This window comes from Lampetra planeri, chromosome 3 (genome assembly GCF_965212315.1).
Source record: "Lampetra planeri chromosome 3, kcLamPlan1.2.h2, whole genome shotgun sequence".
Taxonomy (NCBI): Eukaryota; Metazoa; Chordata; class Hyperoartia; order Petromyzontiformes; family Petromyzontidae; genus Lampetra; species Lampetra planeri.
The window spans coordinates 17,780,648-17,807,893 of NC_136109.1; the positions used below are offsets into that span (position 1 = coordinate 17,780,648).

The window sequence follows — 27,246 nt, forward strand, 5'->3', positions numbered from 1 at the left end:
AGCCACTCTGACACAGATGTTGGAGGGATGGGGTGAGGGTAAGTGGCGTCAAGAGAAACACAATCTCAGGCACAAGTATGCTCTTCTTTAGGACACCCATCCCAAAGAAAAACTGCCTTGCAGCGTTTTGATTCTGGATTAACAGGTAATTTTTTACCTACGTGACTTCACCGAAAACCTTAGAATATGAATCCTTGCAGTCACGAAAGCTTCAAACATAGAAAAGATCAGGAGACTTTCTTAACTTTGCCATTCGTTTCATTGGCACGGTGCAAAACAAAGAACTAGGAACTTGTAATAAACATCAGCCGGCGCCTGCCTTGAGACTCCACTGGCCTTGGCGCTCACTGCACTACTGGGCAAGTGGAGCAGCAGGCGGGTGCTGACAGGGCCCCTGAGGGATCGGTAGAGCCCAGCTCACGACCACGTGCTACTACAACACCGCAGGGACCCGTGCAGGCAACGTGACGATCAGCCGAGCGCACAGCAGTCCCACGGCACCTCGGCCGGCAGTCGGAGCCGAACAACGCCAAGGGCAGGAATGGTGTAGTTGCATGCGCGTGGGGTCTGGCCAGGCGGCACCGTGGTTAGAGTCCGCGACTCACAATTGAAAGTTTGGGAGTTCAATGCTGGTCATTCGTCCTCCGAGGGTATTTAAAATGGGTACCTTCCTTTTTAAGATGTCAAATGCGGGTGTGCTGTGGATAAATTGACTGCTGCCATGGCAACGTAAAATTTTAGCTGCTACCTCAGGGTTAGCTGATTTGTGAATGTTAAAAAATCCACAATAAATGCCTTCAGAGAGAAAGTTAAGCAAATATTTAAATCGTTTTTATGTATATTTTTGTCTAAGCACAAGGCACGAGCTTGAAGGAAAACATTTCTATGAAAAGGTGCAAGAAATTGCTCTGCGTTCCTGAATTCCAGGGATGTAAAGGTTGGGTTGGTGGACCACTGCATGACACCCACTTGCAGGGCCAGCAAAGTGTCTGTAGGAGGAGGTATAACAAGTAGGCTGTAGCGTTGTTGGTTTTTTACCATTATCCTCTCGGATGTGTGCGTGTCCTTTAACAATACAAAAATACTACAAAATAGTTTTTGGACAAACAACCTGAGCAGAGCTCTGCTAAAAGATTCAGCTGAGGCGTAACTGGGTTAGGTCAAGGTGAATTCAAAGAGTCTTTCCCTACTCACATCAGCAATGGAGTAGTGCTCATCTCCAATAGTGACCCTGAGTCAGTGGTGGAAATTCCACATTTTCATGGTGGAGGAGAAATTTGTCGACTGGTGTATTGACTTCACACAAAGCAGCAGATAATTAATGAACTCCGCAGCGCTGACAGACGGCGTCGACCCTTCACAGCTTACGAGCCGACCGCCCTAACCCAAGTGACCAGGCCAGTTATTTTTTATGCGTGAAATATTATTGTTTTCAAAATTAGAAGCTCTGTGTGTTCGAACAGCCATGCTGTGTGTATGAAGCAGTGTGGCTTGTGCTCAGCTTGTGAGAAACAAGTCGGGCGGCACACAGAGCGCAAGCTGCTCTGATGCCGGCTCAAGCGCAACCACAACATGTGCAGCGAGAACAAATACAAACCTAAAAGCCATTAATCCACTATCTTTTCACATGCACGTTCACACTAAAAGCCTGATCAAGCACTCTATATTGCCGTAATGCACTGCCTGTCAATACAATTAGAGTGCCAATGTTTAACTATTAAACGACTCTTAGAAGCCATAAATAAGTAGCCTGAACACACCATAGGCAAACTGCCAATATATATAAACATAATGCAGAATGATTTAAAACCAAACGCTTATCAACACCAAGGGCTTTATCTCATAGACAGAACGAGACCATTGGTTTCCAGTCCATACATCAGCATAATAACAATGGATGGCCGCAGTTTGATTCTGCTTAATACATAATATATTTTAGGTATTGTGCATACACAGAACTGTTGGCATCAAAAGCAGGGCTTTTGAAAACGAATGCTGTTAGCGCCATCAAAACAATTACTAAATTGAAGTAATGAAGTGTGTTTCTAAACACCAGTCAGCTGGATCCATCCGTATCAATTGTCCCGTAGTGTTTGAACAAGATTTCATATAAATCGAGCAGATGCCGTGTGATGGCATGCACGTGGCATGAGCATTGACTGGCCATCGCCAGCTCGTCGCGTTGAAGGATACGAAGATGAAGTCATCCATGTATCTCTTCTTGAGGTTGTCCACGATGGCGTCCTCGCTGATCTTGGGCAGCAGGACCATGTCGTCCACGCCGCTGTGCTTGACATTGTGGCTCTGCCAGTGGTAGCGCTCTTTGCTGCCCTGAGAATAGCAATGCAAACAAATACACACACACGCACGAACATATATACACACCATTAGGGAGCCATTCAACCTGCCATCCACTTACAGGATTTTAATCCATCCTCAATTCAGTCGTGTATCGGGCGATGACTATTAGGCAGCAGCAGCAGAAAATCTGCATTCCTATGTAGGGAGGCCAGTTTTCGTCCAGGACAACCACTGTTGACCTCCTACAAGGTAGTACTTAATTGCCTGACCTCCAAGAGATGATGGGCTGGGGGTCTACGCCCGACCGGCATTTTAATTCATGGCCTACTCATGTGCTCTGTCACCACGCCCACCTGTAATACACAAGCGGTACACAATTTTCTCCAACGCCCTTATTTTCTCTGGTTGCAGATGTTACACGACACCTCGGAGCACACTAAAATGAAAGGACGTCATGAGAAATTGCACAAGCGTCACATGTCACATCGTCACACGTCGATACAACCCTCATCATCATCTACAGCTCAGCGTATCTTTTTTCCGGTCATATCCACTCAGTCCAAAGTCAACTGTATACCACACTGTCGTGAAGAAGTGACGGATCACAAGCCTTGACAATAGAAAGCCACAAAATGTTTCATTCTCATGGAATAAAATAGTAGTTTACAATCGATAATCGAGTATTGCAGATTTTTAAAAAAAATATAGAAACAATCCCCCACAATTCAATCTTGCCAGTGGCTTTGTACGCACTGTACTCTCTGGATTGCAACATTCTTTGGAAAATGAGATGTCCACGAACTTGTGCCCCTTGCTAATAAAGTTATGCCAAACTGGTCACGTGAGAACACCTACAGGATTGATGAGACGCACTTGCCAACATTTCAGATCCGACCATGTCCGTCCAGTGCTCGCTGAGCTGCATTGTCTTCCAGTTGCCGAATGAATACATTACAAAGTCGCATCCATTGCACACAAAGTGCGAGCCACAAATGAGCCACAGTACCTTGCTGATTTCGTCAAGGAGCATAAACCGTCACGCGAGCTCCGGTCACCCTTGCAGAGGCTTTTGGACGGGCATCGAACAAAGACGGTCACTGCATCGCACGCTTTCCGATGCTTTTCTGTGGCCGTCTGGAACGCTCTTCCTTCCAAAATTAGGAAGCCACTATGCAGATTCAAATCGAGATTGAAAACTCACTTATTTAGAACTGCTTTTACTGCTTAGTTTGTTGTCCTTCCCCCGCCCCGCCGATTAGCACGGTTGGGTATGTATGGCACGAAAGAAGTTCAACATACATATGTTTGCTTAAAAATACAGAGGGGGAAAAGTGGGTCATAATCTGGAGAATACAGTATGTCCATGTTGGGGTTTTTAGAATGTGTCTGTGTGTACCCTGGCTGTGAAGATATAGATATTTTTAGTATTCATGCCGTTCATGAGAAATATCGTAAATGGAATTGTTTTCATTGCACTACATTGGAATGAAAACAGGGCTTTGTCACACCTGGTCTAACAAACCAGACGTAGGCTTGCGGATAAGTGTACAGCTTCATAAAACGTTATCATTAATATTTAAACACCGAATTGTCCACACCTATGAATATGTTAAGACATGAAACCATTCATTATGTGCTAGACGTGTTTTAATGAATACCCTCTGTGTATATTTTAGGCCAAGAGTAATGTGTCCGAATTTTCCCTTTCCAAAATGATTGTAAGTTATTGTGAGTGTGCATGTAGAAAAACCACTGTTACATGAGAGTTAATCAAAGCCCTAACACCTTCCACGTGGTTCACTCCATCTGTGTTTCCAGATTAAAAAGACTTTCCGTATATGATTGCAATGCTACATTTTTACATCGAATGTAACGTTCAGGGAAAGCCTCTACTGAAGACACTTGCACTTTAGCCACTTTACAAAACGAGGGACTACTTGAAGATTCGTTATTGCTTTTAACCACAACAACTTCTCCTTTCTGTCGTTTGGAACAAATGGCTGTCATTTGGACCTTGGTTTGTTTGCTAATTGTTGGGTTTTTGTGCTTGGTGCAGTTAATTTGTATCCATTCCTAGTGACGTTTTAGGTAATGCTCTTGCGCTCTCTAATAACTGTGCTCTCACACTGACCACGTTTGGTTAGTGTGGGTTTATAATAATAATACAAAATAAAATTTCTAAACGCACGGAACACTTCACGAATCAGACGTGTTGTTCCATCGAGAACTCGGGAGGTTTGAAGCCGGAGCTCACCGTCCCTCGTATGCTCGCCTGAACAAGCGAGCCTTGAGCTTGCTGCCTGATGATGGTGGATGGTGCTTGGGTGATGCGTTGTTATTATTAAGTGGAGAGGGACACCGAAGACCGGTTCAGATATCGCACCTCCGATTAGCACGGTTGGCTACGTACGGTGCGAAAGAGGTTCAACATACATACTCCATACGTGCACATCAATCTTCGCATATATACTCTTAGGTTCGTTCGGTAAAGTCACGTAGGTAAAAAATAAAATTAAAAGTTAATAAAAAAGTAATAATGGAAATAAATTAAAATAATAAATCACGACGTTTCGGAGGCAACACAAGTCTCCGTCATCAGGTGGGACCGTCACAGCTAAAATTTATTTCCATTATTACTTTTATTAACTTTTTATTTTATTTTTTACCTACGTGACTTTACCGAAAGAACCTAAGAGTATGACTCCTTGCAGTCACGAAAGCTTCAAATCTAGAATCTTCGCATATGTTAGCCATGGTTATGGAATAGAACTCAGGTCAGCCGATTCACAGCACAGCTTGCTCATCACTGTACCCGCAAGCTCCACCCAACAGTGTCACATTTTCATTTCAATCATTAGAAGAGAAAAAAAACCTGTTACGTACATTGGAACACCTAGAGGCTATATGTGAACACTGTACTTACAGAACCCAGGGGGCACGGCTACGCCACTGTGAAAATTCTGTCACAGTTCCTATGATTGCTTTTTCATTGCTTTCATGGCTTTATTTTGGTGATTTCGAAAAGTGTATTGGTTTAGCCATGTTTGTTTGTTGTAGTACAGAGTTAGACTGATGGCCTTAATCTAAGCTGTCTTGTGGTTGTTGTTGTTGTTGTTTGACTTGCATCCCACTGGGATTTTTGCACACAGCGTTGGTGTACGGTGTTTTTTCTGCAATATTTTGCTGTCTTTTCTTGGATTTTCTGTTTGCACTTAGTCACATATTCACTTTAAGATGTTTTTTGTTCATGTTTTTGTTTGTTGCGGTTGCACCCGATTCAAGAGCTGAATGGCTCACAGGGCTATACCTAATAAATGAACTTGAACTTGAACTGCCTTGCGTAATGCTGGGCATGCCGAGCAGTGGCTCTCACACTGCTTTCCAAGTTGCACCACGCCAGTTGGGCACGAGGATTGTGCCATCATCGCATACGCTGCAGGGTGTCGTTTGCGTGAACACAAGGAGGCGTAGTGTATTGTAAACTAAACCAAATTTTTTCTAAACTATTTAATTTTACCAGGTAAGGCCCACTGAGCAATATAGCTCTTTTTTAGAAGCGACCTGGTCACAAATGGTGGCTCAACGAACGAAGTGGGTTATCATGTGGAAATGTTTACAGCAGCCAAATACTGAAAATGCATGTTGCTTCTAAATGTGGAGGGAAAACCCAGGGAACCGGAGAAAAATCCATGCTACCAGGAGGATAACATACAAACTCGAAATATACAGGCATCAGGGTCGGGATCAAACCCATGGCCTCCTGTATATTTTTTTGGAATAACAATTCTTGGAAAATCTATACAGTTAGTCAGACACTTCCAATGAAATGTTTTTTTCATTGGAGAAAATCTTTGCTATTTTATGGAGCAAAACAAATACAGCACAGGAAACATTTAATTGGAATTCTGACAAACTGAATGGATTTCCAAAGAACTGTTTCTCCAACGAAGAAGAAAAAAATCCAACAAGGTATATGACCAGTGGTGAAATGCTTAATATAAAGAATATTATGAGTCTCATGTGTGGTTTAAGGATTGTGTACAAAGATGTACACCTGGTCAGAGAACCCGAGGAAGACCAAGAAAGTGACGGATAGATGCCGCAAGCAAATGGACAGAGATGTCGATCACATGGAAATGTGTTATTCTATTCAATGCTTAATCGAATCAACAACCAACAGATGAATACATTATTTCAATAGTCAACAGTTACAGCTCTAAACACGTGTACACATAACGTGTCCCACCGCAGTCGGGAAAGTGTACTACACATCACAGAACCCATGAGTGGCGCTCCTGAGAATGAGGCCAATGTTTCAAGTGCTCAGCCTCCCCACACTTGACTCGAGCACATTCAGTCCAAACCAAGATGCGGCACAAAGGCGTGGTGGGGCAGCCAAGAGTCCCAAAAGTCTCGGCAATTATTGGGACAATTTCACACCGCTGCATTTCCCAGAGTTTACCGATGACAAGCAAGGGGCCTTATGGAACCGCGCACCCCGGCGTACGCTCCGCCTGCAGGATGGAGACGTTGCATGGTGAGCGCTAGCATGGAGCAACTGTGCCGAGGTACATCTCGGGACAAAAGGTTTGGCGCCAGCGCGAACCCCAGAAAGTGGGAATAAAATTGCGTGACCACGCACGTGAAGCAACGGAGACTACGGCTCAGCCGCTGGGTTCCCAGACTCCTGAGGTCTGTCATGGACAACTAACGACTTGCACTGCTAAATATACAAATTCATTTATAGATACCGCCTGCCGCCACCCCCCCCCCCCCACTAAAATAATAGCAGGAAATTATAAAGAAAACAACATTTTTTTATTTCTGAGACTGCACATCTTGCACCACCAATCTCAATATGCTTACTAAACCTTTTGATGCTCTCCTCTGCAAGAACATGGGGTCATCGCTTGTACAATATTCACTCACCTGTTGAGAAGAAGCTAAGAGGGACATTGGAAATCAGTGGGACTTCTGTTAAGTGTAAGAACCGGTAAAGTGTTTATTTCAGTACCCATCTAGAGAAAGCAGTGCACAAAAACACTTTTCCTTTTTGTGTCTGGATATTTTCTTGTCTCATATGTAAGGCTGTGCTCGTCGTGCGCATGTGTGCAGATTTACTTATGGGATCATGTTCCGATTCAAAGAAAATAACAAGTATTTCATTGTTAACTAGAGCCGGTACATTTTCAAATGAGCTATGGTGTGACAGCCCACAGCAATATACGATAAAACAAACACCTTTTGTTTCAACTGAATCAAAGAAAACTATACCATAAATTATGGTCATGTGTTGTACAGTGTGATACTGTATTAACAAATGCCTAATTAAACCTAGTTTCTATTATTGGTCGAAAATACTGATCTTTGCAGAATATAACTGCATTGACATTAGTATATCTTCAAAATGCAGCCGTATCTCCAGACGCTTCACAGGATACATTACTTTTTATCTGTATGCAGACGAGCACTAATGATTCTTAGCTCTTGACTTGAACAAGGGCAACAGTCTCAACCGCACAGAGTTCAAGAGGGAGTGAATTCCAGGACATCAGGAGCATAAGCCGAGAAAGGGTGACCCCCCCATGCAATGAAGGGTGACTTTATTGGTGTAGTGGAAAAAACGTGCCAGAGAGTAAAGTGAGATGAGTAGACTGGGCAAAGACCATAAATAATTTTAGACACAATTACTACACTCCTTTAGTGAATCCGATACTTGACAGGAAGCCAGCGGAGATACTGCAGCAATACTCGAGTGATATGATCACGACTTCACGTACACGTGAGGAGCCAGGCAGCGGCATTCTGAATCATCTGTGACCTTAAAATAAGGGAGTATGGGACACTGTAGAAGAGTGGCGTTACAGTTGTCAAGGCGAGACGTAATGAGAGAATGTTTATTTACAAAATGTAATTTTTCTATGACATTTTCCTTGGAAATATTTCCTGCAGGTAGATGCTGCTACAAAACGGTATTTGAAATGTCATTGGATGTTGATCGCCAACAAATGTATAAGATGGGGAAAAACATGCAAACACGCGTGGATTCTGAAATGTTTCTGACGTGCAATCGTCCCCAGGAATATTTAATTAGCGCTGATAACATTATCACAGCCTGTGGCAAGATGATGACACACGTCCAGACATCATGGCAAGGAGAGGGGGAGGAGGGGAGGTACCGTGGGTGCCTTGGCTGGTGTCACACAAACTCCAAGGCAACAGGGTATGCCCCGAAAATCAACACAACTCTGTAGGAAAGTTTGATCATCTTTACTAAAATTATTATGATCCCCCCCCCACCCAAGCCACAGAGATGGACAGATAGCCAGACAGGAGATAGCTGCACAGAGCTATTACACACTGAAAATGCTTTCAACCGTAGTTTGAAAGCGTTTCAAAATGCTATAATGCAACTATTACAGTACTGTATAGACACAATACAGTGATTTATGGAATGTGGATCATTTAAGCGGACCCCCATAACTGTAGGTATGGGAGGGCGTAAACGGTGATTCAATCAACTGAAATAGCTCGCAGGCAGAATAAGGAGGAGGCTGTACAGTACTAGATTTTAATTTGGGTTTTTTTTATGCATTAAGCCAAACCACTGTCGCGACCAAAAAAATGGACTCGCCGATTTTAAGATTGCAGCTTTGCTTGGAATTTCCCACTACCCGCATACACAACGGTATTTGCTCTGGAGGTAAATCATGCGGCAAATTGCACGTGGACAATTTAAGTGGGCTTTCCCTAAAACGAGCGATTGTAAAATGCGATGGGACATTAACATCACGAGCTCAGGTTAATTGAGGCTCGGGTTAAAATGCGGATCTGTGCGTACTGATGGTAATGGGTGCACGTCTCAGCAACGGAAGGACACAATTCTCCGAGAGTGGACATAATTTATAAAGATACTCTACTCCTTTAATTCTAAATATGTAATAATTTACCACCCCTTTATCAATCCACGACTAGATGAAGGAACACCCTCCCCACACCTCGTCAGCATAGGTTGGTGAAGAGGGGCAGCCGACGACTTAGAATGGAACTCGGTGACTGGGTTCATAACAATGTGCCACCAGCACCACCCCATTCTCCGTTCCCTTTGGCTAAAGAAAGCCAGCCTCCTCAATCAGCACTGTTCTGAAACAGATTTGTTTGTCAAAAAGCCAATATCATGAGCACATTTTAGAGATGATTACCCCCATTAATCTCAAATGCTGTAGCTAATCAAAGCAAGTCAAAGTGTCTCCCTGACCAAAAGCGCAGAGCGCACTCTCCTCCATTAAAGGCCCCGAGTCGGTCGTAAAAGAAAAGAGATATTACCATGGCCTGGGCCAACCTTTTGGCAGGATAAGCAATGTTGCGTTCTTATCAAGTGGTACTCATTTTGTCGATCCTGCAGGGATGATAGGCTCAGTTGGTACCTATCAGGGATTTTAACTTGCAACCATCTGATTCGCAATTCACATGCTTCCATACCCAATTAACCATTACAATGACACAAATGCCTACTCAAATAGAGCATTATGGAGTCCAAGAATAAGCAATCATAAACATGAAATATTGCATCTTAAGGGCAGTGGAAATAATTTGTGTTCGAAGAAGTGCTTACTCTCACAATACATGCATTGAATCATGCGCGTGAGATCAATTACTTACGGATTATGCAAGTTGATACATTTATGCTAACAGAGTAAACAATGCAGTACATGAAGAAGACCAAATACAGAAGAAACTACACAGAGACGGTGAAAAGAGAAGACAAATTCGAATCGAATCTCAACTCGAATCTTGACCCGATCATGATCTAAAATAGTGACAATTCATTTTATTTGGAAAAATGCCTCTACCAACACTTGAATTGGGGCTTTGGTCTCAAACAATTTCATTTGCAAAAAGAATAATAGGCTTTTTTTACCCTTTCTATGTTATTGCCATAAAGAGTAAAGTCTCTTCTTTCTTATCATTATGATACTGTAAAAAAGGTCCCATAGACAATTGTATTTGCACATTGATGCGATCAAAGGTACACACCTTTAGAAGGCCACCTGTGCACTCCCCCATACTCGGTTTGACAATTGCACCCCCTATCCCCCACCAGCTTTGATAACACTGGTCAAGAAAAAAACCTTTTTTTTTCTGGCCTGGACTTTTGCAGCTGTTTTAGACTAATTTCAGGGTGCTGATTCCAAATCTGATCTCAGATTTGCTCTATCACATCTCATTCATGTTTATGCTATCGGCATACCCCATTTTCATTGATTTTACCCGAAATTAACTCTGTCACTTATGATTGCAAATTGTTGCGAGTCAATGACTGCTTTAGTGTTAAAATATGGTAGCTGTATATTTAGGATAGTGTGTTTATAATATCATTTTATGTAGATATCCACATTTATTTAATATTTTTCTTCTGCAGTTTTTATTGAAAACGCAATATTTGATATCTAAAAAACCTGATGTGATAGACAAAAACTGATGCCAGATTTGGAATCAGCGCCCCAAAATTACCTTCAAACCTTTGGAATACCTTATGCCAGAAAAAGTGTGTTGACCAGTGTAATGCACATTTTTTTTATAAGAGTCAAGCAGAAAAGTCTTGAATACGAGACCGACTGCAAGCCACCACAGCGGAGCAGACGTTGCCATTCCTCACAGCCTCCTGCAGATGGGGGTGGCCTGAGGCAAGCAGGAGCCGAACAGCAAAAAAAAAATCTCGCATTCCTTCTCCATATAAGGGAAGGCTGACTGTCGATAGAGTTTGGCTGGCAAAAAAACTATCCCATGAAAAAGATGCTTTTGCATTGACGTGCCCAAGTAATGCATTACTAAGTGTTATTACGGACTCCCACAATATTGAATTTCCCCACCCCCCTCTCTCTCTCTCTCTGTTACTCGCCACTCTGCGCTGTATATCATCTATTGCTTTATTTAAAGAGGCATGGGAAGGCCTCCTGTTTATTTACTGACTGAGGTACAAGGTCCATTGTGACTATCGATGAACTGTTAACTGGCCTGACCTTTCACCTTCACCGGTTGCATTTATGTCACAAGACAAATATTTTATACGAACAGAGAACACTTTTTTTTTTTGACACAAACTCAACACGTTCTTCAACAGCAACACTGCCCTGAAGAAATCAATAGGCAAGGTCATGGGCAGGAATCCTTCTTCACAAACTCACATTCATCTCTCTGCTGTGAAGAAGGTCTATTGCCAAATACCTGGCCTGTTATACGTTTCTTTCCTCTTTAGCGAAGCGTCACTGACGAATGTGCATTCAGCTTTTGTTATTAGTACTTGTACACCTAGGGCCAATGCAGGTATGACAATTATTTTAACATTTTCTTCACAACATTGTACCACTCGGCTAAGAATGAGAGGAAGGAACATTTTTAATTGCTCTTGTTTTTCTTCAATAAAGGCCATCCGGCAGGGCACACACGCTTGTAACATCAACAGCAAATGCGCAGTTGGCAGGGACCTTAAATCTATAACGTTTTTTTTTATGAGCGATGCACGGAGATCCGTAGGTGCAACAACACAGAGGGCAATGTGCATAAAAGTACAAACTCAAAAGGTAGGACTACGAAGAAGAGAGATTAACAAGAATTTCCCATAATAATAATATGATAATAGGGGTAGAGTAGTGGTGCAGTAGTTCCCACGCTGTTACATACCCAACAACCTGAGTTTCATTCCTGGCCACAGCAAACATCAGTGGTGAGAGAGATCTAAAAACAATCCCGGGTAACCCTTTGTTAAACCCGCACTGACCATCGTGAAGCATGTTCAAGCAACCCCCGACAAAGCATGGAGAGGGCCTTCATCCAGCAGTGAATTGAGAAAGGGCTTCAAAAACTAACAACAGTGATGTCGTCATGAGGATCAGACATTGGAATGTGCAGACTATTATCCAAGCAGGTAAGGTAAAAGTGCTAGTTCGTGAGCCCTGAACTGTATAACGTACTGAATTGTGTGATCAGATGGGCAGTGAAATGAGATTAGCAGATTCTGTTACTCACAGCCAAATACACCACGTGGTGTAATATATTGGGGAAAATGTACAGAGAAAATCAGGTACCATCGGATTTTTCTTACAATCTCAAGCCACTGCTGATTTGCAGCTGAACTTTTGTACATCTCAGCTCTGTAAGCTCAGGCCTAAACTGCATACCACACTGCTTTCTTTAAATGTAGATTGAAAACTAATTTCTTTAAAACTGCTTTTAGTGTTTTTTTGTTGTCCTCCCCCCGCATCTCCAATGAGCACAATTGGTTATGCACAGTGCACAAGAAGTTCAACATCCAAACACTGTCACTTTTTGACCCAAGGTCCCTCTTGCAAAAGAGGTTCGACGTCTCAACGGGTCATGGCAAACTAAAATCATTCAGTTAACATCACCAATTGGTGTCAATGGGTTTCTGTAGTCAATAACGGTTATGTAGGTTTGCATGCTGTAAAGTTCTTATGACCCAGACCTCCCTTCAAAATGAGACTCGATCATGACGTGCTTTTGCCTGGTTTATTATAAAAGGTGTTTGTTAATCTCTAATTGATAACAAGATTTCAGAGGTAATGGACAGCTGGAAAGTTCCCGACCGCTTTCAGGACATCACTCTTCACAAAGACACAACAACCTCGTGTGTTTCTGCAAAGACCTAATTCAGTCCGACCACAGTAGACGATCTGTCCCACCTGCACTCAAAAAGAGCGGCGTTCAACAGTGTGCCAGTTATCGAGGTGTCTTCTCCTGAAACGTGTGAATTAAAAATGCACTTGAGTGAATTTTCTCTGGGGAGGTCACTTGTCCAAGAGGATGTGTTCCTTCACCTCAGCGTCCAAAAAAATGCCTTCGGTCTACACTGTGGCCGGTTACACGTGGCTGTGTGTATCAATAAGCACACAGTCGGCTTCCTTTGGCGCGGTACAGCTCCCACAGGGCTCTCTGCAAGAAGAGTGGGTCATTGTGTGCTGTTTTATGAGTAAATTAACCAACGCCAGTATACAAGTAAAATTCCCCACAACAAAAAAGGAGCCTTTATAAACAAGGAACATGCAGCTTCATAGAACCAGTACACTTTTAGATGTGTGGGTAAAAGAAAACAGGAGCTTAATTGTACAGTGTGTTGCATACTGCTAGAGGGAAAGTGTGCTCTCTGCATTAAAATAAGTAATATATCATTAACAGCTGCAACCCAAGACAAATTGTGTGTGGACATGTTGAGTTATCTATTGAGCCCACATTCTCCAATCTCCTTGTCTGCCTCTCACCACCTCTTATCTCAACATTTCTTAAGGTCTCGTCTCTCATTCTGCACTGTGTTCATCTTTCTCTCTCTGTGTACACACACACACTTGGATGCGGGTGTGTGCACACTCACAGATGCCCAGACGTGTTTTAGCCCGGACTTATCCAGCTGCTGTGATGTCAGTGCCTCGTGACCCTGGCTTGACAAGTGCAGAGAAGGGCGAGTCTCAAGACAACTCCCCAGTTCACCACTTACTCACCAGAACCCAGCGATCCCTCAACCTGTGGCCTCGGCTAAAGACATCGGCCACCCAATGACAGGAGTGGCATATATGCAACCAGTGACCAAGCCAGAGTCCGACCAACGAAATTCCCAGCCATGGCGACGGTCACTTGTAAATTTCTGTGGCTGGGATGCACGGGTCAGCTCTAATTGGACTCGATCACGTGCCTCGGAACAGATCAATGAACCAATCCAGAATAGATCCGATCCAAATGTATACAGCTACAATTGTGATCAGTCCTTTTGTCCAGATTAAACATTAATTATTGTACAATACAAATACAATACGAATTTGTATTTATATTTTTGCATGGTAATCGCACAATACTTTGAGATATAAATAGAATAAATAACAGAAGCGTTAGTGAACATAGTATATTTTTGCATGGTAATCGCACAATACTTTGAGATATAAATAGAATAAATAACAGAAGCGTTAGTGAACATAGTATATTCATTAAATAACAGAAACAATGATCAATTCACAAATCATATTGTGAATCTTTTAGCTATATCACACCCATTGCAAAATATGAGAAAAAGGAATTGATTGGTGTATTATTGAATCCTGACTGCTGAAGTCATATCCATTATTCAAGATCGAAGAAAAAATAATCAGAGCGTCTAATGAGGACGTCAACTTATCGGTAGGTACCATTCACAAAGCATTGTCTAATTTGCTACAAAACTCGGGCTATCAAATTCCAACCCAAACCAAAGGTGCATCGCAAGTGTACACCGTTGCACATCAACCCCCTGACAGGGAAGCACCTCCTGTGAGAAATGCAGCCAGGTGAACGGGTGCACAAGTGCAGCCATCAACATGGTGGCCACGTGTTATCTATATTGCTTGTGGGGTCCAATCTGGTGCAGTATTTGCATCGGTCTCAAATCTGCCAAATGTATGGATGTAGAACTTTTTCCCCACCATATGTAGCCAATCGTGCTATCATTGCCTTGTAGCCGCAGACTAATGCCCGTTTTCAGGCCAGGTGCTGAGTCAGCTTATGCCCACAGGGGCAGCTGCCACTGGAGGTGCCCTTTCAAAAACAGTACTTGAGATGTCATGTAAAGCACTCGGAGACACCTCGGTGTACAGGGCACTATTTCAAAAACAAATCTTTTCCACCATCATTATTATTATTAATGCTCATCGGTCGACCTGGTCAAACACACTAAAAACGCAGAATGTTCTTGAAACAGTCTTGAGATTCAGTGAGGTTTGTCTGGATAAATAAAGGGCATTTAACAATAAGAATTTTACACATTCCCAAAAATAAGTATTCTCTTGCATCCACCTTTCAAACAACATATCCCCCCCCTCCTGTGCTGGCTTGACTGTGCTACCATGTGTTAATGATTGATTCTCAATAATGGTTAAAATAAATACACTATTTTAGATCAGTAACGATAATGACCCATGGCAGCACGGTGGCTAGGGCACCGTGCTATGATCCCGGCCACCTGAGCTCGATTCTCAGCCATGGCTAACATCAATGGTGAGTGATGACTGAACCGGTCCTGGGTGGCACCGCCCCCCCCCCCCACACTAACCCACAATGACCAATGTGGTGAAGTATGGTCAAACAATTCCCATGAATGGCATGTGGGCAGGACCTTCAAACAGCAGTGGATGGACAAAGTGCTGTGAATAATTATTATGTGTATCCTTACATGCTGGCTCATGCCAAGTTACCTGTTACTAGGTGAGATAAGGAATTCAGATAATCCAGAGAAGATAACCCCCGTTAACAATGTGTTCTGGGTACAGTGCTTTGCAAAACATTTCTTTAACGGGTGGAATTATTGCACACACCTGAATCTGGTGAAGAAACGTCTCAGTGTCTTCAACAACAAATTACAATAATGACATGTGTTCAGACTAAAGTTGTGTAATGCTTTCGAGCCACTAGAATGAACGACGATGTGATGTGTGGTATTAAAGGTCTAAAGCCATCAACTGTACATTCACCTGCATGTCAACAAGTCCTCGAGCCACATTACTCATCCGACCATGCAGGAAAAGAATACATTTTATGAATAATAACTGATGATTAAAAATATACACCCCTTTGTCAATGAACTGCTTTGGTAAGGACTCCTCCACAAGCCATGCAGGTCATGATGAAAGTTTGACCATTGAGTTGTACGAATCCCTTACTGTAGTATGTTATCAGTAAGCGATCCGGTTTGTATACGATCAGGTTTGATGACAAGGCCCTCGGGGGGTGAGTGTGATGTGTTTACACCAGACTGGTGGCAGACCTCAACTGTATTGTCGGCTTTCGGGTCAGATGGGTTATAGAGGCGGCTGCAGCAACATGCTTTGTGCGGAAGGTTGGCAATGAACCACAATTCGCTTGGCGAGGTGAAAGAGATGCGGATTACACTGCAGGGTTAAAACAACACAAAGAGACTCACTACGAGCACTGCCCGAATATATACCAGTAGATTGAGAGGCAAAGGAAAGCAACAACAGAAAGTAATGGAGAGATCGATAGGCAGATAACATAGCTGGATCTATTTTTAATTGAGACAGTCCTTTGGCAATCTATTGCTCGATGAAGGCCTCCCCACACCCGTGTCATTTGTGCGATTGTTTGACCGCAATGCACGCCTGGTGGTGCAGGTGGATGAAGGGGGCAGCCCAGGGTCGCTTCACTTGCCGCTGATGTTAGCTGTTGACGGGAATCGAGCTGAGGTCACCGGGTTCATAACGTAGTACATGACCCACCACTCCATTTCAATAGCACAGAAACTACAAAGTGAATTTGCCCAAAACACATGCCACAATGCGGTGTTCTTCTCGTTAATGATCTACCAGTGATTCACCGGGGTTAGGGTCGTACTTTTTTTTGTGACCAAGGCTAAAACATTTTTCATTTACAAACCAAAAGGGTCATAGACCGTCACATTGACGGTAGCTCACTGGCGACGAGACACAGGCGCTTAGCATTCGGATTCAACCACACGACGACGCTGGCGCTTGTGCGTGCGTGCGTGTGATTTTTTTCTGAGCGTGCCAGTGCAGGTCGCAACATCACATCGGTGGCGGGCGGGCAGGCGGGTGGTGGATTGTGGGCTGAGACGCTGCTGCTCCACCTCACACCGGAATGCCCAGGATATGCTGCGGAGCCAGTTGAGCCACTCGCCCAGAGCTTCCTTAACACCTCGCGATAGCTCAGCAGCTCCGTTTGACGGACTGTACACACCGTGGGGTTTTACCAGCAGCGTTCCAAACCTGCTCGACTCTGCATCACTGTAAGGTGCAAGGGGCCCCCTCGAATTACTTTCGCGCATGACTGCTGGCGGAAGTGCCTCCACGAGAAGGGAGCTGTAGAAAGCCCCTCGCGGGGGTATTTGGCCTCCTCTTCCATGGTGGCCAGACATCTTGGAAGAAGTACCCACACTTAATGCCATTCATTCGTGTCGTCCCCATGTGTACAAAGATGGTTATGGGGGGGGTTAAGGAACTTTGCTACTCTTTCAGCATGATAAACTGGGCGACCAGCGTTCATTTCCCAGCCACAGCGAACATCAGTGGCAAGAGATATCTGAACCGGTCCAGGGCACACCGCCCCCCGCCACCTTAACCAAAACCGTGCTGACCAGCGGGGTGAAGTATGGTCAAACAACCCCCATGACGGACATGGCATGGAGTGGGCCTTCATCCAACCGGGAACTGAAAACACCAATTGCAGATCAAGTCAAGAAAGCTACAGTAAATAACTCGAAAAATCACAACCCAACACCAGTAGTGACTGTGAAGAGAAGCTTTTCGGTTGGGAAACATAGGAAAGCAGTTTGATTTGCATAACCTGAGATATTTTTCATAATTCTTAAGAGACAGAATCAAAATCTTTAATTATCCTGGAGAAATCCAATGATCCATGAAGCTCTTTTTCACAGATGTCCAGTAGGAACGGGTCAAAAAGTTACAACAACAAGCAATCATTGTATATCATTGTAAAATAATACAATCATTGCACATCTGGCTTCACCACCTACATGTGGAATTGTCGTTGTTGCTCTGCATCTACTACATCAGCCATACAAAATCAGAAAAGAAAAAAATGCATACACCCTACGATGAATATTGGGTTCAGAAACATGGTTCCGTGGGACAAAAACGAAAAAGTACCCACACGGACAATGCAGAAGTGCACGCTTGGAATTACACTGAGAGACAGAATGAGGAACAGGTTCATTGGCAAACATGTCAAACTGTTAAGAAGAGTAAATGGGCTTGGCGGCAGGGGATGTCGGGTCAAAGGGATGATGGCCGGTGGTCAAGAATGGCGACGGAGTGACAGCCAAGCAATGGAAAGCATCTGAGATTGTTGTATCCTGAAGAAGATGGAGCAATGAAATCAGCTCGTGTGCAGGTGCTCGGTGGATAGCTGCACCGCAGGATCGTGAGAGATGACAGCGACGTGGGCAGAGATTCATCCAGCAGTGAACGGACCATGGCCTGATGTCAATGGATACACAATAACCTATAACTGTCATTTTGTTTCAGTGTTAGTCCTTGAATTACAAGCATTCACCAGTAAACTAAAGCCGACACGATTCTTAACACTGTAAAACTCTGTGATATTTGCTGCACGGTATCAAAATGTGTGCACATACGTTTTGTGTTTGCATGCAGCGATGTGAGCCAATATAGCAGATATTCATGTAAATGTAAACTACAAAAACAACAGTTACTGGATACGACATTGAATAAAACAGCCTAGAGATTAAAGTACAGTGAAATCTTCCGCAAACACAGTGTCGTAATACTGGACGTGTCTGTACAGGTGCACTGCACGGCACATGTGTAGTGACATAGAATCGGTCACTTAGCAGCATAGCTCTGGTTGATGGTAGTAAAGGGGATCTGCAGCTCACAGCAGCCCCGACTGACATCAGGTCACGTGATAGACCAGAGAGAGGGATCTAGGGGAAGGGTTACGGAAGGGGCACATCGAGAACCTGCTAGTAGGTTCCAGAAGGGGGGCGTGGCCAGGGCGGAGCCAGGCCACGCTGACAGTAGAAGAGGGGCCCCGGGGAGGGGACCTCGAGGCTGTCGTTTGGAGTGGAATCCCCGTCGTGCTGCTGGAGTCTTCGTAGGCGTCTCCGTCATCTCGGCGTCGTCAGTCAGGCAATCTGCCAGCTGCCCTGACTGGGAACCGTAGTTACTAAAGTGTGAACTGTTAAGGCTGTTAATAAACAGAGTGCCTCCTACTCTTAGTGTCTCTGAGTTAGTCACTACACATGTACACACAACCCAGGGCTTTCAAACTGGCTTTCCATCAGGTATGATCAAAGTCAACAGTGGTCATCCTAAGGATCCGCTGGGCCCCGCCATAGGAATAGGGAATGTTTATTTTTTTCTGCCAATGGTTCACAAGCGCCACGCCAACGTTTGCTTGAGCAGGGAATTCACTCATCATTGCTTCGACTTTAAATTACCGTACAGAGAACCTACATTTCTTCTTCAAAACCTACTTTTTTGTCCTTCCCCCCCCCCGTACCTAAGATTAGCGCGGTTCGCCACGTACGGCGCGAAAGAAGTTCAACATGGACGCATACAAATTGTAATTTGTGGTACGTAATGTCACAAATATGTCTTGATGTCAATTTTGTACAAAAATAACTTAACGGTATTAACATTCCAGACAGATACGGCCATGCAAAGTGGGTTAATTAGTGAAATGAAACCGATCAATTAAATGTATTAAAGCAGCAGCAGCAGATAGTGTCACAAATTTAATAAAGCCTCCACAAATTGCAAATTACAGGACAGAATATGGGGGAGAGTTGTCGTACAGTGTTAATCTAAATGGGGCGCTGCAGTGACAAGATGTTAACTACTTCGCCTGGTATACAAAAGTTTGTGAGTTAAGTATGCATGTTCTCCCCGTGGTCGCATGGATTCCTCCGGGTTTTCCCCCTCCACATTTAGAAACATGCGTTTATAGTATTTGGCCGCGATATATTTCCACGTGACAAGCCACTTCGTTGGGCTATCGTTTTTGGCCAGGTCACTTCTGAAAAAGATCTATATGGTATAGCTCATTGGCACTTACCTGGCAAGATCAAAAATAATGTAATGTTTTTTTAGTTTAAAGAGGTCTTTGCTTTGACCCAATACGACCCCACTTCTATCACTGGCCAAGGCTGAATCAGAGGCAAGGGCCCCCACCTCTCCTACATTAACCAACCCGTACTGACCAGCGTTAAATATGGTCAAAATAACTCTCATGACTCACCCAGTGTGCAGAGGCTTTCCTCCATGAGTGAACTGACAAAGGGCTGTAAATTATTATGAATACCACAATGCGAGCATCATCTCTTTCTTTGCCGAGTAGTTAAAATATCCTCATAAAACTATCGGTGTTGTATTGTACCTAAATAAATAAACAATGGGCATCTTTTACCACTAGAATACTGCACACAACAAATGTCCTGTAATGTATATTCAATGCAATAGTTTTTTTCTGCCAACTCTGTAATGTATATCTAATGGAACAAGACTCTGTAGTTCTGACAACTACACCGCAGCCCACACCTGGCATATCATCTGTGGTGCCCCTATGGAATAGAATTCATATTAATAAGTCATTGCAATGGCTAGTACTAAATCGTGAAATTCTGCAGACTCGTCGAAAATATAGTACTGAACCGATACAGGGCAATCATTCACAGAAATCCCACTGAATTATAATGACCCGCTCACGTTCTTTTCAAAAAGTGAGTGAACGTTGTTAAAGCGATGACTCTGTATCGTACACTTAAATTAGACCCAAAATACGCGTCAAAAAAATCACATGACTATTGTGTCGTCTATGCAAAAGAAACCATTGGCCTCTTGCTTGAAAAAGTTGCATTCTGATCCTCTTGAGCCATATATCAATGTTTAAAGGTAGACATAGATATTGTGGATTTAAGCTGTCAGCACCCGGTGAACTACGAAGCCTTTTTCCACAGGCATCCAGTGCTCTAATACGTGTACCGAGATTGGGAAGAAACACGTGTCTCGCCTTTGAAACAACGTCACTTTTCTCTACAACTTCTCCCTATTATTTTAGCAGCATATCTGCAAATGGATCGCACCCCCTGTATAAGCAAGAACGTATTCAAATTGGAGAACCCTGGTACAGAAAAGGCACGCCAAAATGCGTTCACCGTAATCATTCACAGCTTCCATTGAATTTGCAGCGTAAGTGGTATCGACCACGCCTAAGGTGGGCCCGCTCTGGCACCACGGGCTGCCTCATTGGTGTTGCCAAATGCACGGTAAACACAGTCCTTGCCGCTGAACAAAACAAAGGGCCATTGTTGTTACACTGGTACCCAAAACCGTACCTGTATATATGGATATAGTGTGCATGTATGTGTGTCGTCTCACTATGTATCTCCCAAATGGTACGTCGTACGGAAAAATAGGTAAAAATGTCTCTCTTGGCGAGGACATACCCATAAATGTCGCCTTTACCCACCCCCCAAATTACGAAATATAATGTACAACGCAAACCAACAGACGCCAACATCATCCAGATGAGCGACACGCGTTGTATTGGTAGCATCATGCGGAGGTTCGGTTTCACAGTTTATATTGAAATCCATTCTGCATGGTCCCTTAAGCAATGCCCTTTGGCTTCCACGTGGTGACGTCACCCATACAGGGCTGAATTACTTTATGATGTCATCGCACAGTCAACGCCGTAAGTTCAAGAGGGCAAGGGCGCGGTGAAGTAACATCCTGGGCAAATGCATGTGGCAGCGCTAGTTCTCAATATGTTTAAACACACACATGCAAACTCACAAAAGCCCTAAACTACTATTAACGGCCAAATCTATCCGCCAACATGTAGATTTTCTCCTTCATATTCTTGCGCTTGGGAGTCGGTTAAGGCAAAGGCAATGGCAGGCCAAATGTTTTTCGGTATGAAAGTTAATGCGGTGGGCATTGTGGGGTTATTTATACCCTTGGATTTTTTTCGGTAAAGTCATGTAGGTAAAAATAAAAATAAATAATAATAGAAATAAATTAATAAATCACGACGTTTCAGAGGCAACACAAGCTTCCTTCATCGGGTGTAAAAAAGGCATAGCAAAATAACTGTAGTTATTTTATTCTTACCTACGTGACTTTACCGAAAAAAACCTAAGAGTATGAATCCTTGCAGTCTCGAAAGCTTCAAATCTAGAGTTATTTATACCGTTACACAATAACTTCATAAAAAACACACACGTTTCGTAACTAAATCTGCACGCTAACACAGCTGCTGTTGCAGTTCACGTGGGTTTAACCATTAATTATGTCGCATTTTTTTCATAGTTGCCTATTAAATATTGAAACGAAAACTCCTACATTTCTCTCCTCCGCCACCACCAACTCTCCCACTCTTAATTTAAACAGCACCAAAGGAACTCGTGCACACTGCAGTTACCCTCAAACATTCAATCACGTGCCCTTGGCAAGAAGCAAATGGCCATATGGTTTCAGAGTTTTATTTTTCTAACCAATGAAAAACGTTTCCAACCTACGGGGATGTGACGACATATCGATTCATATAGTATCTAAAAGCTCACGGAATTAACCATGTCACAATTGAAGGGGTTGTTTTTTATCCATGTGTGTTGCACATAATGGGTTCATATGACTTCTCCCTGCAAACACAAGAGACCACTACATTCACCACAATGTTAAAAACAATCAATTCTAGATTCCAACTGAGACCCTGGTCACAAAGATACATTGAATCATGAAAAGGGGAAGGGGGGAAATGCATTGTTACATCCCTGATAGATTACAGGACAGTATATGCTTTTTTATCCAATGTGGATTGTAGTAGGGTATTTGATTGCATCTGACTGTGGAAATCATTTCTCAATATCGGATGGTTTGACATGGCAAAAGCTGTCGTCTGCAAATATAATTGAGCAATCCACATCTGTAACTCAATAGAGAAAATTGGCTCTTTAATAAAAAAAAATACAGGGCCATTAAACATCAAACCACACTTATTAACCATCTTAACTTTGTTCAAGTGTTGTTTATTCCACATACTGTGCGTAAAATCACTCTTACTGTTCTGTGTCATCTAAAATAAATGAATGAGAAATGCTGTCATTGGCAAGTCTATGCACGTTAAAGTATATGTCGGTTTGGCTTTAAGCTGTACACTCAATCAATGTTTGTATATATATAAAAGTTTCCCACTGTAAGTAACCAACCGTGCTGATCGGAGTGCAGGGGAAGGACAATAAACTAAACGCAAAATGCAGTTCTAAAGAAATTCGTTTTCAATCTAGATTCAAAAGTGCATGGCTCCTGTGGCTTCCTTATATCAGAAGGAGGAAGAGCGTTCCAGACTGCCGTAGAAGCGCATCTGAAAGCATGAGATGCAGCGACTGCCTTTGTTCAATAGCTAGCCAAAAGCCGCTGCGAAGATCACCAGAGTTTGCGTGATGGTTTATGCTTCTTGACGAGATCACAAGGTATTATGGTTCATTTGTGGCAAGCAATTTGTATATAATGAGTGCGACCTTATAATGTATTCGTTCGGCAACCAGAAGCTAATGCACTGGACAGACATGATCGGATCTTGCAGTACCCGTCACGATACGTGCCAAAGAGTTTTGTACACGCTGCAGCTTGGTAATGGGCTTTTTTGCCAAACGTCCCGTAGAGTAGTGAGCTACAATCGGTGAATAAAAGTACAGCGAGTGCGCAAAAGCTAATTTCATCACTCCGTCTCCTCTCAGTGGGCGTTCTGTTGGACACATTCTGTTCCTCAGCTGTTGCTCTGTAATTATTCCTGACCATCGGGCCATCCTCATCACTTCTAGTGACGGGTCCTGCACAAGCCCACTTCTCCTAACAGTCAACAATGTCTCTATAACTTGTGTACGTTCTCTAATCCCATGTGTTCCTTTTTTGTCTCTCAAATTAATTCCAAGAATGCATCTCTCCATTGTAAAACTTTTTAGGAATATATGTAAAAAAATGTTTTGCTCGTGACCAAATTTCTGCAGCCATGTCCAACTATTATTACGTTCAAAATTCAAGTAGAACCCTGCTGGAATCGGCATTGGGCTGGCAAATCATCTCCCTTGGCCACCTTGAGCCAACAGTGGAAATTCCACATTCCCATTACAAAGCCCAGTCTTTCCACAGTATTTCCAAATTTGAGTTGTGTTTTACAAACTGGTAGTCGTTTAATTGACTCCGGACGGCTGATTTACTGAATGGACCCCCCAATCAAGATTGAACTTGAGTGCTTATATGACTGTGAACTGCAATGCTACCCAGCCAGATAAGGCAAATAATAACTAGCAGTACAGAAACAGTCGAGTATGCGGCGTGGGGAGGCCCTCATCCAGCAGTGGATTGACAAAAAGGATGTATACGTAGTCTGTACCGTAGTCCGTCTGACATTTGTTGCTATCAAAGGTCTGTCACTGAGACGAATCACGCTTACAACCGATTGCTATACCCAGTATAGAATTTCAAAAGAGCAAGGGCAGCCGTCCATATTGTGCCTCCAGCTGCCAGTAAAATCTATGTGCTCACTCACGGAGCATGCACGTGATTATACCGCGGGGTTCGGCCCGCCTCGGTGCCGCTCAACTGGATGTGCCCGGTAAGAGGACCCCGGGGTGGGTTTCAGAAGCCCCAACCAGGCAGCGCCCCCAAAATCATCGTCGCACAAAGGGGCTGCTGCTGCTACTGCTGCAGGCTTTGCTTTTAAATAGCACGCCGAGACAAGGAAACAGTTCAATGCAAATACGAGCGGCGTACTGATGTGGCAGCTCTATATGATGCTTCACATCGAGCCCGACTCTCTCGTATTCTGTTTACCTTTTTGTCTTTCGTAAATTCTGTAACAAAAACAATGGGTGCAGCTGTGGTGCAGGGCGCAGTGCTGTGGACATGACAGAGCCGAGTTCAATTCCCTGCCGCTCGCCTAGATCGGTGGTGACAGAGATCTGACCTTCAGCCAATATCGAGTGTTTCCCATTACAGTACTCACTCAGGCTCTATGTCTTCACTACTCAGCAGTAGATTGGCAAAGGGTCATACATTACTTAATTAAAACACTTATGCCTTTTGATTCAGCCACGGCGCATAAGCTCACCGTGCAGTGAACCCAGGGACCTGAGTTCGATTCTTGGCCACAGCAAACATCATTGGCGAGTGATATCTAAACCAGTCCCGGACTCCACCCTTTACCAATCGACACTGAACAGCGTGGGGAAGCACGTGCTCAAATATCCTCATAACTAAATACGGCACGGGAAGGCCTTCATACAGCAGTGTATTGACAAAAAAACTGTACATTATTATGTATACAGTACATTGTAACAATGAGTTGATAATGTACGTGTATATATACACCCATGGATGTATTTTCATACAATAGGATTTGTTGACTCAAGTTTTTTCGACGCGAGTTATGGTGTCAACTGCCACGTGAAAAAAAGTTACGTTGACATAAGGTAAAGAATTAAGTTTCTTCCTCCGACAAGTGGAGACCGTCAACTTGACTACGACGAGGGGTTAGAATACAAAAAACAAACGCGCAAAATCCCAATGAGGCTTGATCAGGCAAGGTTTTGCTTGGGATGTGTTTTTGAGTATTTTTTCACATCAGCCATGATCTATCCACTGCTGGAGGAAGGCCTCCCCAAACTGTCTGCCATCTCACGGTCTCCCAATGCAACAATCAATGCCCTTCCATGCACACGAGGTGATCTCATGGCTTTGTGATCAGTGCTTTTGTGAACCTTCGATGAAAGGCACCAAATAAAAATACATTGTTAAATTAGTATTGCTCCATCTGTGTGGTGGCTAGATGTTAACTTCCTCACCTGGTATACAGGAGGTCGTGGGTTCGAACCTGACTGTGATGCCTGCTGTATATTTGGGGTTTGCATGTTCTCTGTGGTCGCGTGTCTTTATGTCCGGGTCCTCTGGTTTCACCCTCCACATTTAGAAACATGTGTTTAGAGTATTTGGCTGCTATAAATTTCCACATGATAAGCCACTTCCTTGAGCTATCATTTGTGGCCAGGTCGCTTCTAAAAAACAGCTCTATAGCTCAGTGGGCCTTACTTTGTAAAATAAAAAATAGTTTTAAATGTTCCTTCGTTAGTCTCGACCCTCAGCCATCCTCTTAGGTCAGCAATCTCCATGCTCGAACATATCCAATATGCACTTCATTTCCATGACTATTTTTATTTGTAATTTCTTCATACTTAAACACAAGTTTTACTTCCAAATGAACGTGGGACGTTCACCACTGGCTCAGGGCAACCAAAGCAGGTGAGAACAGACTCTATTTAAATACGAGGTACAGTAAGCGCCCGATAAGTTATAGTCAACATTTGAGCACTTTGAAAAAGCCGGTGTGACCTGACACTAGGGGACAATGCGTGTTTTTTCCCCACAGAAAATATGTTCCTTGGGTCATGGGGCTCATGGCTGGGTGGGAGTCACGATCGCCTCTGGTAATGTCACCTGTGACATCTTGACAATTTGTGAGCAGCTAACCTTAACGTGTACCTATTATGGGCATGTCTTCGTTATCCATGCAGGTGACACTGTGTCAACGAGCTCGACTCACAACCGGCACACATCGAGTTCAAATTCTCCTCTGGTTGTCAAATCAGCACATCATGGGTCACTAAAACGAGTAACCATTTGTGGGAAGTCGGCAGTGAAAGTGCTCTCTGCCAGAAGCAGCATTGGCCAGGATTCATCGCTGTTTGCAAGCCGAGGCCAGTGAAGGAAATTCCACATTCCCCTGATGGGGGCCAGTGCGCCAAAGAACAACCACGATTGCTTTCCCACCGAGTGGTTGTCGACCCCCAACCAGGATGTGAACTCGTAACTTTCCGCTTGCTTGCCCAGTGCTCTCACAGCTAGGCATGTAAGGGTGCATAGATTAATCGCTTTAAAAACATAGATTTTTTGGATCAGAAATAAGTGCATGTGAGTATTTACAATGCACGTAAAGCATATGCGATGCCATATTTATGCTAATCGAATAAACTAATCTATACAAGCAAGACAGAAAAAATAACTGATTTATGTATGGTATTGAGTTGTGAGCCTGAATTTTGACAGTTCACTAAATTGCTGGAGGAGGAAGTATTTACACGCTTCCAATTGAAACTGACAAGCAAAAATATTCTTTACTAAAATTGTAAAAAAATAAAGTACCATCTCTCTAAAAAATAGATAATATCCACATTGTGGCGTCTAACAGTCTAGACTGCATCCAGTTTTGAAAAACCAATGAGTAACATGGTTTCGTGTTGGTGGAAGCAGTTAAATGGGGTTAACAGGATAATGCTCGTTAATTATTCATAACGTGGTAACGCAAAGCCTCGTACGTTGAACAACTCAAGAT

The 27,246-nt window shown here is 43.4% G+C and overlaps 1 protein-coding gene across 1 annotated transcript in view; it reads right to left on the reverse strand.

Annotated features, from left to right (window-relative positions):
* The window catches only part of LOC144739330 (unconventional myosin-Ie-like), a 109,387-nt gene that overhangs the window by 64,814 nt on the left and 17,327 nt on the right, over positions 1-27,246 (reverse strand). The window contains exon 2 of the mRNA XM_078622295.1: positions 2,194-2,331. Coding sequence (XP_078478421.1) covers positions 2,194-2,331 — 138 coding nt within the window. The remainder of the gene's footprint in view (positions 1-2,193; positions 2,332-27,246) is intronic.